Consider the following 17,131-nt stretch of genomic DNA (forward strand, 5'->3'; position numbering starts at 1 on the left):
ACAGTCTAATAATATACTATTTACCACAAGGGTGACACAAGGGTGACAAAAAGCTGTAAGTTATCCGAACTGAGAAGCTGAAACTTGGAAATGTGTGTCATTTTGGCTTGAAAATGTATTTAAATTATTAACAGATTGTCAAAATAGTTGCCAATTAATTATCTGTCAATCAACTAATTAATGAATTGACTCACTGTGAGCTCGTTCTAACATTTCATGTGTTGTCCTGTGGACACCTGAGTCAAAGTCAGCCCACAGTTTAATCATTTAAAGCGTGCGTGGTCGCAGTGGGAAGCAAACCCATAACTGTGGCAGCGTTAGCTCCGAGTCTTCCCAAGGTGTGACCCAGTGGTTACACTTTATCACCGATAACTTGCTTTGTTTGGGCTGTCGTGTCGAAGTTAAATCCGTTATTGTGCCAGTGGCGGAGAGGCTATTGTGTTCAGCAGCTCCTGTCTGTTGAGGCAGCTGTTGGTCTGGAGGGAAGCCAGTGTGCTGATGGCTGTAATGGATTCACACAGAGAAGAGACTCTTTGGGTCACCGCGGGAACCTGGACACGTGTCTGATTCACCTATACAGCAATAACAAAGACTCTCTGTTGGCATGTGTAAAAGTGGCTCGGACATTTGTTAACTTTATCCTGTGCTTTTTTTCCCCTCTCGCTCTGTTTCACAGTGAACACGGACACAGAAACAGCGGTGGTGAATGTTACGTACGCAACCAAGGAGGAAGCGAAAGAGTAAGCAGCACAAATAATGACTCTCATTCAGCCAGTTACCAAGAGAAAGGCTTGTGATGTACCTGTGTGCTCACAGACAAGAAGCTTTGTTTCCCTACTGTCTGTGTACTTTGTGCGTACCTGGAGAATTCAAAAGTACATCGACAAGGATCAGGGCCAAGTCATTCAGAGCTTCACACTTTATGGGTGTAATCAAACACAGAGACACACATGGAAGTTGCTTCTTCGTTAATGTTTGAGAGGACGGCAATAAAAAACAACAACTTTTCTTCGAGCGTACATTCACTTGACGCTAAATGTAGCTTGTCCTCTCCATGACGCACACAGTGGAGGAATTTTAAAAAGTCGCCTTAGCTTAGTCTTAGTTTGTGAAGGTGAAATATGTCAGAGAGAGAACAAATACATCTTTTTATTGTCTGCAACAGGTGATCACCGAAAGCAGGAAGAGATTTTATTCTTTCAATATCTAAATTGATAACATTAACACTGCATGTCCCGGTAAGCTATTCCAGTGAGACACAGCCTCTATAAGGAGAACGCAGCTATCATGAATGTTATTTGATACAACTTTTCCAACTACGACGAGTCAAAATGTCGACAGTGACAAGAAAAAGGTCTAATCAGCTGAGACTCAGTAGACAAACTGGGCTGTGTCAACGGCATTCCTTACTGATGTTATGCTGTCACGTGCTGTTTACTTGTTTGACGAAAAAGAGAGCAAAGAGTTTGAGCTGTTTTCCTATTGTTAGAACGTTTCAGTGCATCATGTACACACATAGTTAAAAGCAAGTTTATCTGAAGAAGTTAGATTTTGTCACATTTTGAAAGTAATCAGCTTTTGCCAACTCATTTTATTCTTATTTCCTTCTCCCCCCCCCCCCCCCAGAGCTATTGAGAAGTTAACGGGACACCAGTTTGAGGACTACTCTTTCAAGCTGTCATATATTGTGGACATGGACGCTGCTCCGCCCGACCAGGCTCCCCGCACGAGGCGCGGAGGACGATCGTCCCGGGACCAGGGCAACTGTCCGCCCGGGCCATCAGGAGACTTTGGCGCTCCACGCACCAGACAACACGACTTTCCTTTGCGCATGCTTGTGCCTACTCAGTATGTGGGAGCCATCATTGGCAAGGAGGGCCTCACCATCAAGAATGTCACCAAACAGACGCAGTCCAAGTAAGCTTACTCTGATGAACTGGCCTGGTTGCTGCTACTTTTTTATGATTATTTTATTAACTTCTCAAACAGCTCTGCTTTTTTTTTTAGCTGGGGCTTGAATGAAATGGGCCTTTTGGCCCTGTGTATTGAAGCTAGCATTTGAAAACCAATAGTCTGAGATTTTATACAAGGAAGCGCAATCAAATAAAAGCTTTTTGGAAACAAGAAGCCCAAATTATTCATGGCACGTTTACTATCACCTTATATTTTTCTTTTGTGAATGAAACACCATCAGATGAAATGGTTTCACTCCTTTTTTAACACCTTTGTGTTATTGTAATATTGCCTTAATATTGGTAAAATCTTCTTTTCATTACATTTATCACCAAAATAATTATTGCAAGAGGACTTTACTCTAATTGTCTGTCCCTCCCTCTCTCAGAGTGGACATCCATCGGAAGGAAAATGCAGGTGCGGCAGAAAAGCCAATCACCATTCATTCAACTCCCGACGGCTGCTCCTCCGCCTGTCGCATGATCCTGGACATCATGCAGAAGGAAGCCAACGAGACCAAGACGTGAGTCATGCCACAAACATGCATACACACACTGAGATGTTGCTGATGTGGCACATGTACACACTCCCGCTGAGAGATTAGCCATAATGTCTGCAGGGCTGTAATCTTATCCTTTAACCTGCCTGTACACCTTTTAATCTCGCTGTGCATTCTCTCGCTTGGACCAGTAACTCATACACTCACATAGACTAACACGTGATCGCAGCTTAGCATTTAAGAAACGAGGCCAACTTGCCTAATTGAGCTTGGCACCTTTCAAACTCTTGGATCTTAGCAGCAACACTCATCTTACGTATGTGTCCATATTTACATGTATGTGCGTTGTTTGTCAAGGGGGCTGCACGCCTTTACATTAACCGCTGCGTTGGAAATGTAAGGACTAAAAAGACATTTGCATTGATTTGCAATATGAACAGGTTTCCAGAGACTTGCATTTCTAGGAAACGTAACACTTCAATTTGCTGGGTCAAAGGCTATTTATTTTGTAGGTTCTTTCTTGTGTCCAGTGTTTTTTGTATCCTGGTTAAGCTTTGAGCATAGACACATATTTCATACTTCCTGCCAATATCCTGACATCTAGAGGAAGTTGGGTCTTAAATCGTTCTGATCACATCTGTGGTATTCTTCTTTTTTTGATTGCTAGGAAGTCATCAAAGCCAGGTTTCTTACCGTCTGAGAAAAAGTTTGACATTTTGGGAAATATAAGGGGGGAAACGGCTAATCTGACGATATCTTGTGTGTTACATAGTGTTTCATCTGCAGAAGACTGAACACACAATTCACTGTTTCCTGTTTTGATTAGTTAACTTGACAGGTACTGTTTGGTGGATTTGTTTGACTTTTGGACAGATCCAAGTTAGCGGTGTTTCCCTGTTTCCAGCCTTTGTGCAACACTAAACAAATCAGCTGCTGGCTGTAGCTCCCTATTTACTGCACAGAGTGGGATTGATCGTCTCATTTCATTTTCAGCAACACATTTAGAAAATAATACTTCGCCTCAACTGCCTCACACCCTATAATTTTGTGCGTAAGAAGTCCCAACACCCAGTGAAACCTGAACCACTAAACTTGGTCTCTAAACTCACAACACGGGCATCTCTCCTTACTTGCCCTTCAGCTCACCCTAAACTTATTCAATTGTACAACAAAGATCAACGCCTACAGATTATTACATTTCCCGACCTGCCACCCCCTCCTCCTAAACACACACACACACACGCACGCACACACACACACACACACACACACACACACACACACACACACACACACACACACACACAAAACACACACATCGCCATGTTTGTGACCCAGACCAAAAGAAACCCCCAGCTTCAGGTTGCCCTCTACACCCTACATACACACTCAACACCTCACGATTGTCCCACAGAACAGAAATATAGATATTTTAGAAAGTATGCTCCTCCTATCCCAATATCAATTTGTATGGGTATGTTGTTTACTATTAATTTCTTGAAAGTATCATGGCAATAACCATGACATTTTTCGTGGGCAAATGGAGACAAAGGTCGGAGAGCTGACATAGTTTAGTTAGTTGAATTGCGTTTGAAGGCATTCCCAGATAAATTACTTCAAAATAAAAGCATAATTTATCCGGAATTATTATTTCACAAACAAATCTTCAGGCCTTCAGTGTCTACAAAACCATTTACAAATCACTGGAAACAAAACATTTACGATATAATACTGGAGAAATCGGACTGAATATTAGTCCAGGCTTCTGCGATGACATTAGAAAGTTAATTATCAAAATTATACCACCGTTAAAATTTTTGCCCATCTGTGGACCAAAGAAACAAATATGTTTTTGTCGAGCCATTTCATAGAAAATAAACTCTGGTAAATCATTATAATTTGTGCGACGCAATTCCACTTCACTTAAATTACAGTTTACGCCATCTGTTTTTCTTCTGCATATTTTTTTAATCTACTAACCTCAAGAGGAAGAGGAAGTTCTCTTGTGTGACTCTGACGATAAACCTTCGATACTACATTAATTGCTCAATATTAGATTTGACAAGCGGTTTCATTTTTCATGAACTTTATTATTCTTTATGTTAAATTGCAAGCTTGCCCAAAGGTAAAACTTTAAACAATTAGAAATATACCAATTCAACACTGTCACAATTTAATCAATATGTAGTGGTTATTTCCAGGGAACTTCCTTGGAATAAATGAGGAATTAAAATCTGTAATTGTACTGTTTTCACATGCCCAGAGGGACTGCATCACATCATCAGACCATGTTGGTTCCTAGCTTGCTTTCTCTTTTCCTCCTATTGTGTTGCAACAGTGGTTTGTTTAATGTAAACTGCAGTGAATACCGTCTTCTTGCAGCAGGAATGCGTTAAAGTGTTCTTCTTTCTCGTAAAAAACTAAATCTGGGATTTTTTTCTTTGAACATTTGTAAAAGACAGAAAAGAATAATTGTTCACACAGCACTAAATAAATAGCTCAAGTCTTAACATTGGGCCCTGTGCTTTCACAAGCTGGCCAGCTGTCCAGATTCCTGTTCATCCCCATCACATCATGACATATCTTACACCACATCAGTGACACTCCGCAGCACTTGTATCTTCCAACCCGATTGTGTGCTTGTTTGTTTGTGTGTGTTTGCGTATAGGACGGAGGACATCCCTCTGAAGATCCTCGCCCACAACAGCCTCGTGGGCCGGCTGATTGGGAAGGAGGGTCGCAACCTGAAGAAGATTGAGGAGGACTCAGGGTCCAAGATTTTCATCTCCTCGTAAGTCTCCTCTCCCGCTGCCCCCGCCTTCTGTTTTCACACACGCCTACAGTGCTCTGCAGCTATACTGGCACCTCGAGGAAAACACACACAGACACACACACACACACACACACACACACACTGGTGGGTATTTGAACACTTTGTCGTGAGAGCCTGTGTGATTGTGGCATTTTGGCACAGCAGCAGTTCTGACTGCTATCAATTTAACCGGAGGACAAATTACAGGCAGCGATTCCAACTTCTTGGCGCCACACCTTTCTACTATCGGGCTCATTAGCTACTTGGCATGTGATTTCACTTAACTGATTTGTTAGAGACCAAATGTGAAAAAGTTGCTTACACTCCAGAACATATTAGAGAGGCGGTAATTACACCCAGTTTAACAGGCCGTGCTCACCGACCTTTGTTCATTTAGGGCTAATGAATTGCTCTGTCTCTGTGTGCTCTGAGGATGTAATGAGCCCCGAGAAGGTGACAGACAAGAGGAGAGAGATGAAGAGAGAAGGGGAGGGACCGTTTTAAAAAGAGGCAAACAGCTCATTCAATAGTATTGGTTATGCAACGTTATCGTTAGCTTCCTCCATGTCCACTTACAGCGATGAGAGAAAAGTTTGGTTCCGCTTCAGAGGCACAAAGTTGTCATTGTTCACACAACTTCCAGACTTTATAGAGCAGTCGCTTATTTGACTCGTGTCATAATGGATTAAGTCGTGCTGTGCTATTTTCTCAGTTGTGATGCAATTTGTTCACCTGCTGTATAAATGTCTTGTGAAGATGAGAAAAAGAAATCAGAACCAAGTGAATGACTTTCAGAGCAAAATCTCTCTCAATCAAACCTTTTCTGACCTTAATGATGGATGACTATGGTTTGATTTCAGACAGATTGGTCCTTATTTGGAACAACACAATAAGATTTAATTAAATATCTTGCCGCAGTACACATGTTCTCATGTGTGTCACTGTGCTAATATTCACATCGTGACCTTGAGAGGGACAAAGTAGCTGTTTGAAAGGTGTGTTTGAAAATGTGTTTAATCATCATCAGGACAGGTCTGTTTTTTTCCCAGACAGGAAATATATTTATTTAATTATGGAACTTGTAAGTTGCGTCAACATGCTAGTTGTTAATTACGGCTTGAATAGTCCGATTTTTCTGAATGTTCTGATGATGATGTGATGTGAATTATGTGCTTTGAAACTCTATGGAGCTGCATAATAGGAAGTGATTTTGCGCTTGACCCACACTAGGGAACTTAAAGTCAGACTGTGATGCTATCTCTGCTGCTTCAGTTGTCATCATTCTTTTGTCTTTTTCTGTGTCCTTCAACTTTATGGAAATGCAACACTAAATTGCTTGTTAGCTCACAAGAAAATGTAATTTTTTTATGGTAATGACACAACCTTCAACTACACTGTGGTTCGACACAAAGACAGGGAACGCAATTAAAATCAACTCAGTAAACTTTGAGGAAATGTTGAGCAGAACGTGAGTGTTTCTGTCCTCTGTATTTGTAGATCCACATATGGTTGTGTGTGTGTGTGTGTGTGTGATCTTTCTTGCAGGCAACAAGACTTAACCATTTACAACCCTGAGAGGACCATCATGGTGAAGGGCAGCTTGGAGGCGAGTTGTAAAGCCGAGGTGGAGATCATGAAGAAACTGAGGGAAGCCTACGAGAATGACTTTGCTGCTATGAACGTAAGCCAAGCTTAAAGGTTACCATCTGCCGGCCTCGTGTGTGGTTATGATCTCAGGTTGACTCACATAGACTGACAGGTGAACAGCGTAGTGATGACATACAGTAGGAGGATGTCGCCTCCCCTTTCAGTGCATGTTACCTCGAGCATTAGTAATACCCGTTGTTGTCTGCTCGGTCAATGGATAACAGTAAACAATAGTTGAATAGCTCATCAGTGAGTGTTTGAAGGCAGCGTGCTTGTGTGTGTGTGTGTGTGCGTGCGCGTGTGCGCGTGTGCCTGTTCCATGCAGCCTCTGACTCACACTCACTTCCCCGCTGTGTGTGTCTGTGTTCCTGCTGTAACACACTGCTTTTCCCAGCATCCATCTGATATCTGTAGGCCGCTCTCTCACCCTGCTCCTCTCTCACACTGCCCCGATGACATCACCAGTGCTGCAGCCAGCCGGAGAGGTCAACCTCAGAGGAGGAGAAATAGGGATGACTGCTGTATTCAATGCGATGATGCCGTGCGCGATGAGCAGCAGTTCCTCAGAATTGATGTCCAAGTATCGGATTCTGTTCTCCTGCGTTTTGCTCGGACAATTTTGGCCTCAGAAATAATCATCAAGAAGTATCACGCTGCATGCGGTTAAATTGTACTGACAGGGGAGAGCAGATCTGGCACCTGTCATGCAGAGCATCCACTCTCCAGTAATCGGTGAGGGCCACCTAGTGAGACACTGTGGATATTACAGGAAGCGCACTGGGAACGAGGAAGTGAAAGGAGGCCGCGTGTCTCTTCGCGGACGTGAAACCAAAAAAAGTGGTATATTTTCGTAACGCCATCATGACAGCAAGCGGCCCTGTTTTCGATGTTGTGACAATGCATTCTTCATTCCTAGTCAAGTGGCTTTTAAAATGCTTTTTTCATCTTAAGAGGTGCAAACGTTTTTTTCCACCCATTAAAGACCACTTAATCCTTCACTTCTATCTGATACATGTTTTTTTTTCAGGACAAAATACACAAATAAAATACACTTTACATGATTGATAGGTATATATAGGGGAGTTAGTAGAAGTAAAGGAACGGTCCACACAATAAGCAATTATTTTCTCACTAAATCCGTTAAAAAAATGTTAGCTGCCAAACAGCATTTGCTTATATTCAAGAAAATGGAAACCATTTACTTGAGAAACCATTTTAATAATATGTGGTACATTATGGAGGACACGTTTAACTTTCTTATCTTACAGGTGATGAAGAGAAAAACATGAAAAAGAACAGTTGGATTGATTTAAGGACCATAGACTTTGTTTTATTTTTTTAAATAAAACAAAGTCCTGACTTTCAGTTATACAATTTGCTCCCATTTTTTCACCTTTACTATTTATTAGCAGTAAAAGTTGTGCTCATTGTAGAATGATTATCTTTTTCTTTTAACTGTACCAAAAGGAAAACTTAGCTGCTCCTCAGCACATTACCATGTTCTTCTGTGAAATATTAGCCTTAATGAAATTCCCATTTGTTGTCTTTCTTCTAGCTTTCAACTTGTGGTTACAATTCTTCTTCTGCACAGCAACAGGCCCACCTTATCCCCGGCTTGAACCTGAACGCTCTGGGCATCTTCTCCTCTGGCCTGCCGGTTCTGCCCCCCGCTGGTGGACCACGTGGCGCAGTGCCCCCAATGGCACCAGCAGGATACAACCCATTCTTGGTGAGTATGCTCGTTTTAACATCTGCACACAGACATAAAAGGTGGTAAAAAAAAATGTTTGAATGCTTCTTTTAGAAGGACTTTACCACTGTTGGTTTTACCCGCCCAGCTCAGCGATTCACAGCTCCTGCAGGGATTCGTTTGGACTTGATAAAGCAATTTGTTTCTAACACATGGTAAACCAGGTTCTCCCTGGAGTGCTTTTTTATAAAAACAACACAATGTTGACTCAGGTCTTCCTGCATGCTGTTGTACACAACACAGACAGAAACAACTAGAATTCCCCCATCTTTTCCAGAGATGAGTCAGTTTGTCAGTAAAACAAAGTCTCCACACATTGGCTGGTGAGGTCGAGTCAAAGTGCTGTGAGACAGTGTGTGAGAATGTATTTGCGTGCTTCGTAGTCAAGAAGCTTAATGTCTGATTCACAGCGAGTTAATGCCCTGAAATCCCCCGTTATAAAAGCTGGAGTAGAAAATGTGCATGTGTCCTTAAATGTGAGTCTTTGTGCGCCATTTGAACGGCCTGCTTGTCGCTTCACTTTCAGAGTCACTCTTCACATCTCAGTGGCATGTACGGGGTTCCTCCAGCAAGTGCCATCAGCCACCAGCACTCAGTATGTTCCCTAAAATCTACAGTCAGACTTAACTACTAATTTCTCAGTTTTTGTAAAAGCTAGTTAAATAGGTATTAGTTGAAAGAATGTTTTTTTTGCACGCAAAAAGCTTTTTTTTTTGTTTTTTACATAGCTTCAAGCTTATCCTGCTTTCTATAAAGTCTCTCTCTTTGCAAGTGACTTCTGGTATACATGAAGGACTGCCAAAGTATGAAGAAAAAGAGGAAGGTGTAGGACTAATGGACAGCGGGACATAAATACGAGGCCGTGACAACCTCTCAGTCAGCGGCTATGTTGAGTCTGGCATTCCTGCGCACCATCACCCAGTCACCAGAACACCACAAATATTTCTGGAAGGGGACTTTTCCCAGAGTTGTCCTGTGGCTCATAAAAAAAAATCGCTTCATAAACTTTGAGTACATGAGTGTTACCATGCTAAGAAAAACAAAAACATAGGGCAACCCTCGGCCCTAATAGGAAATATTCCTCATAGACACAGCGGGATGTTTATCCAAAGAGAAAACCCTCAAAGAGAGCTCAGTTTAGCGTTCTTTGCATGTGGTGTCATCGCTTTCAGTATGAAATAAAACATTTTGAAGCAGTTTTTAAATATTTTTCCCTGTCACAATCAGTAGCAGAGTTTAGTAAACATGTAGCGAAATGTATTTTTCTGTGTGGTCTTTTTTCAGCAACAGGCTCCAGAACAGGAGGTTGTCTACCTCTTTATTCCAACTCAGGCAGTCGGGGCCTTGATCGGCAAGAAGGGCCAGCACATCAAACAACTCGCCCACTTCGCTGGAGCTTCCATCAAGGTGGGTTTGTAAGCGTCAATAGAGCGCCGACTGTGGTTCCAGGAGGGGGAAGAGGAGGTCAAACCTTGTCTGATCAACATGCGACGCATTCTTAAATGCTTCACGGCGAGCGTTAGGGCGAAGTTGGCAGTCAGTGCTGGCTGAGTCAGCAGCGTGTCATGGACCACAGCTGAGGATGTTAGTTAATTGTGATTAGAAAAGGAGATGACTAGTACGCTGAGCATCTCAGCCTGGAGAGAGCAGCTGGTCAAAGAATGTCATATCGTACTCTAAAGCTATATTTGTAGAAATTTGTAGACTTCGCAGATGATTCAGTATTTCGTATATTCAGTGCATTGACATCTTTTGGACACATTTTCCACCTCTCAATGACCTGTCTGTGTGTGTGTTTCTCAGATTGCCCCAGCGGAGAGCCCAGATGTTACTGAAAGGATGGTTATCATTACTGGAACCCCAGAGGCTCAATTTAAGGTAAGATCACAATACATATGTGTATGAATATGCATCAAAATGTAATAATTTAACACTGGAATTATGAGGATAAAATAGCTACTGAAATGATTATTTAAATGGTCCTGTATCCCCATTTCCCCAGTCTCTCCTTGTCTCATTCCCTCCTCTGTATTCCAGGCCCAGGGTCGAATATTTGGGAAGCTGAAGGAGGAGAACTTCTTCTCAGCAAAGGAGGAGGTCAAACTGGAGGCGCAGATCAAGGTTCCCTCAACTGCAGCTGGAAGGGTTATCGGTAAAGGCGGCAAAACGGTGAGTTGACGCTTGAATGGTGCTGAGTTATGATCGAGGATGGAAAAAAAAGTTGCATTTACTAATGTTACTTTAACGTAAGCATCAATTAGCACCTGATTTGCTTGATTTTATGAAATGGTGTTTCAGTTTACCTCAGTGAGTAATGTGCGTTTTGTAAGTGAGGCTGGAGGTGAAATTCAAAGCAAGATAAGATAAACTAAGGTAATCCTTTATTAGTCCCGCTGTGGGGAAATTATGGGATTACAGGAGCATAGGTAAACAAGACATAGTAGAAAATTGGTACACTTTTATTTATAAGGCAATTCTTGGCTTGCTCCCAAACTACCTGTGTGTTTTTATCATGCAGAGAAGTGTCGGACAACACTCTTTGCGTTCTCAGGATGTTTGTATGCTCACTGTCTCGTATGCCAGTGCGGAAATGGGAACTCTGGGAACTTTGTGTACTTTGTCCCCTCAACATGGAATTTATTGCAGAATGTTTTAAAGCTTAAAGAACTGTTACCACTGACCGCTTTTTAATCTAAAATAAAAGAAATAGAGGCAGGTTCCCTAAAATGTAAATGTTTCTTAAATTGACTGTTTAAACTTGTCTTGTTCTATGTTTTCTGTCTATAACTATGTGTTTTTTATGCTGCTGCCTGTCTTGGCCAGGTCTCCCATGAAAAAGAGATGTTTTAATCTCAATGGAACTTTCCTGGTTAAATAAATGTTTAAAGAAACAAGATCAAAACAAGTATTATAAATAAGCAATAAATGAAAAATAAAATGTTTACTGGAGTCTGTTTTTTTTCTCTCTCTCAGGTAAATGAGCTGCAGAATCTTACGAGTGCTGAGGTCATCGTACCTCGGGACCAAACTCCAGACGAGAACGATGAGGTCTTTGTGAAAATCAGCGGCCATTTCTTTGCTAGCCAGGTACGTACAACAAAACTTAAGGCCCTGTAATCTGACACAGGTGGCGTCAGTCAATTAGGCTGATTAGTTATTAACGCATTGGCAACCATGTATCATGTAGGTGGCGCATGCAGAGAGACAGTCCCTCGTAAAGTGCAAAGGGCATCATGTAACCTACAATAAACAAAGCAAAGCAAAGAACTCGTCCATGTGCTGATTAAACGTATGATCGCCAATGCTGGTAATGCTCAAGGGTTTGAGTTTAGCTTGAGCAGAAAAGTCTTAATAAACATTTCACAACAGCAAAACTTAATCAAAACATCTGTTCACAAACTCTCGATTGGTGTGCAGTATAATCTAAGTATCATTTATCCAGTCGTACACTATAATACATCTAATGCACTCACACTTTACAACACACCTTTTTTTATGCTTTGCAATTCATAGAAACATGATCAGTACATCAACAGTATCGAATCTTCAATTAACTAAAATTACATTTGGGTAATAATTAAGTCAGTCAGTTTCTATTTCTCTTTTTTTTTGGAACATGGACACCTCGTCAGGTATCAATTGAATCCTTGTCCTGCGTGTGGTGTCTCTCCAACAGACTGCCCAGAGAAAGATCCGGGAGATCATTCTGCAGGTCAAACAGCAGGAACAGAAGCACCAGCAGGCCGGCACCGTGTCACCGCACCACTCTAAGTGACCAGCGGGGTGGCTCCAACGGGCGCCAGCCAATGAATGTAGCCCTCCCAAACGGACAGAGAACTACCCAGACAAAGGCCAAGGCCGAGGGGGACAAGCAGGGCAGACCAGCAGCACGGGGATCAAAACCAAAGAACTTCACTAGGGGGGAAACAAGTGAGAGCCAAAGGCTGAGGGCATTGTGTACACTGCCAGCCCTGTGAGAGCAGATAGAGTGGGAGAAACCATACTGATATCATATAATAATAAAAGACCAAAAAAAATCTACAAGAAAGATAGAAATGGCAGAGAATTCGGCACCTGTTGTTCTCACAGTTAAAAAGGTAAACAGGAAATAGTTTGTTGCCCTGCATAACGTTGTCTCTTTAGTTGGACTAATATAGGCCTAACAAATTGATGAAGCCGCGGTATTAACGTTAGCATATTCGAGGCATTGTGATTATTATTTTGGGTTAGAATGAAAGCGAGTGACAATGGACACCTTCTCTCACACGATGTGTGAAATATTCAGATTGCAAAATTAAATATCCTTAGCAGTATTAACACAGCGTAGATAAGTACATTGATACACACTGAGAGTATGCACTGTTATTTTGTCATATCAAAATGGCAGTACAACTTGGTGTAGTTTGTAATATGTTAGAGATTGATTGGGCTCTGACAGCCACTTAAAGCAGTTTCCCTTGTTGGTTCACATTATAGGCCACTGAAATCAAAATGAAAAAAAAACCTCTATAAGTAAATATGGTGAATGGGTCTTTGTAAGAAGCCTGTGTGTGCCCACGTAAAAGATAACGTCCCTTTGAAATGTCTCTCACCATTCATATCTGATGCTTCACTTCTTTTTTTGTTTCTTCCTTTTCTGCTTCTTTCTGCTTCACTTTCTCATCACTCTCTCTCTCATTTGTAATAGGATGAAAAGATTTGTTGTCAAGAAACATTATTTTTATTTTTTTTTTACCCCGTAGCCTTTTGATAACATTGAACTGACTGCCACTTTCACTCAACAAATACAACAGAGGGATGATTATCACTCTTCCATAATGTGCAGTAGACTTTATCTACATTCATGCTTGGTGTCCAGATAAAAGATAATAATCAAAAGTATGTCTCTGAAGGCATTCTCCACAATGATCAGAGCAAAAATTGACATCTTTAAAAAAAAAAAAAAAAAAAAAAGTATGCACCTTTGCTTGCCAAGAGGCATTTTGAATGTGTACCGCCACACGCTCTGCCTTATGAGGACGCCTCAGAGGCCGACACAAAATGTGAGCTGAGGGCCCGGAGAGGAGACGTGGGCTTAAGGGCGGTTTGGAGTGGGAGGGTGCAGATTCGAGGTGTGTGGAGTGGCAGTGAGGAAACGTGTTTGGGCAGAAGGTGGGTGGTGGTTGGGTTGAGGAGGCACTGGGAGGAACTGTATGACCTGTGGTACACACACAACCGCAAACGTGACCGCGGCCGCGTTTGGCTTCAACCCTCTCTTGTCAGGGAGCTTTCTAAAACGGCATGACAGCTGTGAATGTACGATATGCAGCCTTTTTAGAAACATCACCCTTGCCGTGTCCAGCAGGCCGGCCTTGAGGCACAGATTGTCATTGCCCTTATCACTCTCGCTCTTTTCCGTTAACTTTTATTTTGTGTTTCTTTTATTTTGGCGAGCTGGCGCTGGACACGCAGGTCCTGGTGTCCCTTTGTGCTTTACTTTGGAGACCATGGAAGCTTGTTGCCTTATTTTGTCACCTTTCAGACATCACCCATCAGCTTCATCTTCCAGACGCAAGGTTATTGCCAATACGCACAGTTTCCTCGTGTGTGTGTGTGTGTGTGTGTGCGCGTATATGTGAGTGTGTGTGTGTGTGTGTGTGTATGTGTGTGTGTGTGTGTGTGTGTGTATATATATATAAAAAGAGAGAGTAATATTTATGAATCTATTTTTTTCCTATTTTGTGATGAGAGCTATTGATAAGAAACAAAAAGAAAACAAAGTCCTTTTCGTTTTTTCCTCAGTGGGACACTGCCATATTATTTTGAAGGGAAGTGTTTATTTTCTTGAAAACTAGACTATGAATAATAATATAAATAAAAACCTGAAAAAATAGGAGAACAGTAAAGTGAACCACCGCGTTAACTTTGGTCAGGATGTGAACAGTGCGCATGTCAGTATTGTGATCTACCTCAGGCTTCAGGGTACCTCAGTCCAATCTTTCATTTCCCACTTTTCCCACATTTTGTATGCCTTGTTAACTGATCATTTGAGCGTTTTTAATTTTCTTTTTTATGAAAAAAAAAGAACAAGACAAAAGATCTACAGTAGGCGAATCACTAAACTCTTCAGGTCCAGCCAACTAGTGAACCTTTGTAAACCGTAGTCAACTCTGTTGGACTGTCTTTGCCTGGACACCATACAACCTCTTAATGATACACGTCAAAAGGATTTCCAAGTACATTTTTGCTAGAAAGGAATGAAGAGCAGGATGTAAGGGGTACATACCTGCCCGAAGTAGTTCTGAATGTGGATGTTGTGTACTGATTTCACCATCAAAGAAAAACAAAAAAAAGATACAAATCAGTTGATAGAAACATAAACTAATCAACTGTACCTCCTGTTTTTTTTTTCTTTTTAGACTTAGAAAACAAAAAAAAATGAAGTTTATTCACTTGTGAAATTGTTTTTTTAACAACCCAATTCAATCTTACCAGCTCTTTTTGATAACAGCATACTCTGGGGTTGATTTGACTAAAACATGAAGCTGCAAAAATACACTGACGGGACTCTTGAACATGGTGTACAACCCCAGTCTTCTGTGTAGAATGTAGAACAACTAGTCATTAATATGTCACTGTGTACGACAAGACAACTGTATATCTGTAAACATGTACAATAGTCACACATAAATGCATAATTTTCTGTCTCTCTATAACACTTATCAGTCTGCACCTGCGTTGTGAGAGATGATGGGAGAATTTTAGAGCGTCACAGCTTCCCTCAAAACTGACCTCTAAATGGTTTTCTCACCAACCTACGGAGTAGATTTTTTGTTGTTGTGCTGTACATTTCAGAATTACCTCTCAGAATCCAAGGCTGACTTTAGTTACTAAAACCGATGTAGGGCAAAAGAATTAAATAAATGAATGATATAGTGAAAGTTAGTGTTTGTCTTTGGAGTCCTTTTACCTGTTGAGTGCTGATTTTAACTTTTCCGAGGGCAGATTTTTCTCATCAGATGAGTTAGATCCTTTTCGTCCCAGTGAACACAGACTAGCAGTGCTAAAATAAACATACAAGGTCTATCAAACTCACACAATGCCTGAGGCTGTTTCAGCAAGCCTCCGCCACAGCCAGCACAGTACCTCATGCTGATGACGAAAGCTCACCAGACCTGGTTCAGACACCCGGACCGTAGCCACGCCAATGCAGTACAGCGCTTCTACTGGAATGTGACTCCTGTGGTGGTCTGGTTCACTGTAGTAGGGCATGTCGAGGACAAACCGGCTTTTCACAGTAGCACTGGAAATTAAAGTTTGTTAGTCGTGGTTTGTTTGACTTGTCGGGAGTAACTCTTTGGAGCAGTTCTGAAGTTGAGGCTCTTCTCTTGCATCGCAGAGGACTCTTTAGACCTCTGTCACTCTCGTGTTTTTGGCTCTTTACACAGCAAGTGCAGGTTTTCTTTCAGCTGGTTTGGTTTCACTGTGGTGCGGTCTCCCGCTTGTTGAGACTTGTGCAGGCCGACCGCAATCTGAGGAAACTTGTTAAGACAAGTTTTTCTTTTTTTTTTCTTTTCTTTTTTTTTTTAAATTTAATTTTACTTCCAAGGATTGGGATTTCTAAGTTTTGTGGGGTGTTGCTAGACATTACTATTCAGTACCAGAAAATCACAAATACACACATCACTGTACTGTGTTGTTAGTCATATCACATGGTGGTTTGATAGTTTAGGTTTTTTTTTTTTTCTTCTGTTGATCTGGTTTTCTCGTCATTTACACTGATTTAATAGTCCAGAGCAGTAGCTGCGATTCTTTGCTTTAATATTCATTCCTTTTAGATCACTACCAATAATACTAGCTGTTAAAATGTGTTTGGAACATTTCCTAGCTGGGAGTTTTAACAGATTTGAAGAATCAGAATGGCAAAACAAATTAATCTCTGACATGCAAAGAAGGAAGGTTGACAGAGTATCCAAGTCTGATTATATTGTAAAAAAAAAAAAAAAAAAAGCTGATAAAATCTTGTTCTGCCTTTGCAACTGAACAGAAAAAGAGGGCATTCAACAGCCATCCAAAAATCACAGCTGAAGAATTTCTTAAATTCTGATTGGATGTATGCAGAACCACAGCAGTGTTTTTGTACTGTCTTGTTGTTAAATGGGAAAACACAAAGCATTGCATGAGACTGTTGTAGGCGATCCAGTGTGTACACTTCATATAGCACGAGACTTTCAGTAGTGGTTTTACATGGATCCATTTCTTAACTGCATTTCACCATTTGGGAGATTCCTTTTGTTACAACCCTCAAGTCCAACATTTCCCACGGGCCTGAAGGTCCCAAACACCTCAAGGTAATTGGTGGCTGAGCGCTGGACTCACATATGATCCATATTTGAATCCATCTTTTGGATCCATGCCTTTCTGCTAACAGCCATACTCTTGTTTTGAGTTGTGAGTGAACTGTATTGCTGAGCAACCTGGATCTGAGCAA

At 41.4% G+C, this 17,131-nt stretch overlaps 1 protein-coding gene across 2 annotated transcripts in view; it reads left to right on the forward strand.

Annotated features, from left to right (window-relative positions):
• The window catches only part of igf2bp2a (insulin-like growth factor 2 mRNA binding protein 2a), a 47,298-nt gene extending 30,175 nt beyond the window's left edge, over positions 1-17,123 (forward strand). The window contains exons 5-16 of one of the 2 annotated variants that reach the window (XM_068572429.1): positions 677-740; positions 1,627-1,917; positions 2,342-2,476; positions 5,121-5,243; positions 6,810-6,945; positions 8,503-8,640; positions 9,188-9,256; positions 9,946-10,068; positions 10,465-10,539; positions 10,699-10,830; positions 11,635-11,748; positions 12,338-17,123. In XM_068572429.1, the coding sequence (XP_068428530.1) occupies positions 677-740; positions 1,627-1,917; positions 2,342-2,476; positions 5,121-5,243; positions 6,810-6,945; positions 8,503-8,640; positions 9,188-9,256; positions 9,946-10,068; positions 10,465-10,539; positions 10,699-10,830; positions 11,635-11,748; positions 12,338-12,436 (1,499 nt within the window). In that variant the 3' untranslated portion in view covers positions 12,437-17,123. The remainder of the gene's footprint in view (positions 1-676; positions 741-1,626; positions 1,918-2,341; positions 2,477-5,120; positions 5,244-6,809; positions 6,946-8,502; positions 8,641-9,187; positions 9,257-9,945; positions 10,069-10,464; positions 10,540-10,698; positions 10,831-11,634; positions 11,749-12,337) is intronic. The other variant, XM_068572430.1, reaches the window with a different exon arrangement.
• The last annotated feature ends 8 nt before the right edge of the window (positions 17,124-17,131 follow it).

Source organism: Clinocottus analis, unplaced genomic scaffold (assembly GCF_023055335.1).
Source record: "Clinocottus analis isolate CAN_PGR_092001 unplaced genomic scaffold, fCliAna1.0.p SCAF_12, whole genome shotgun sequence".
Taxonomy (NCBI): Eukaryota; Metazoa; Chordata; class Actinopteri; order Perciformes; family Cottidae; genus Clinocottus; species Clinocottus analis.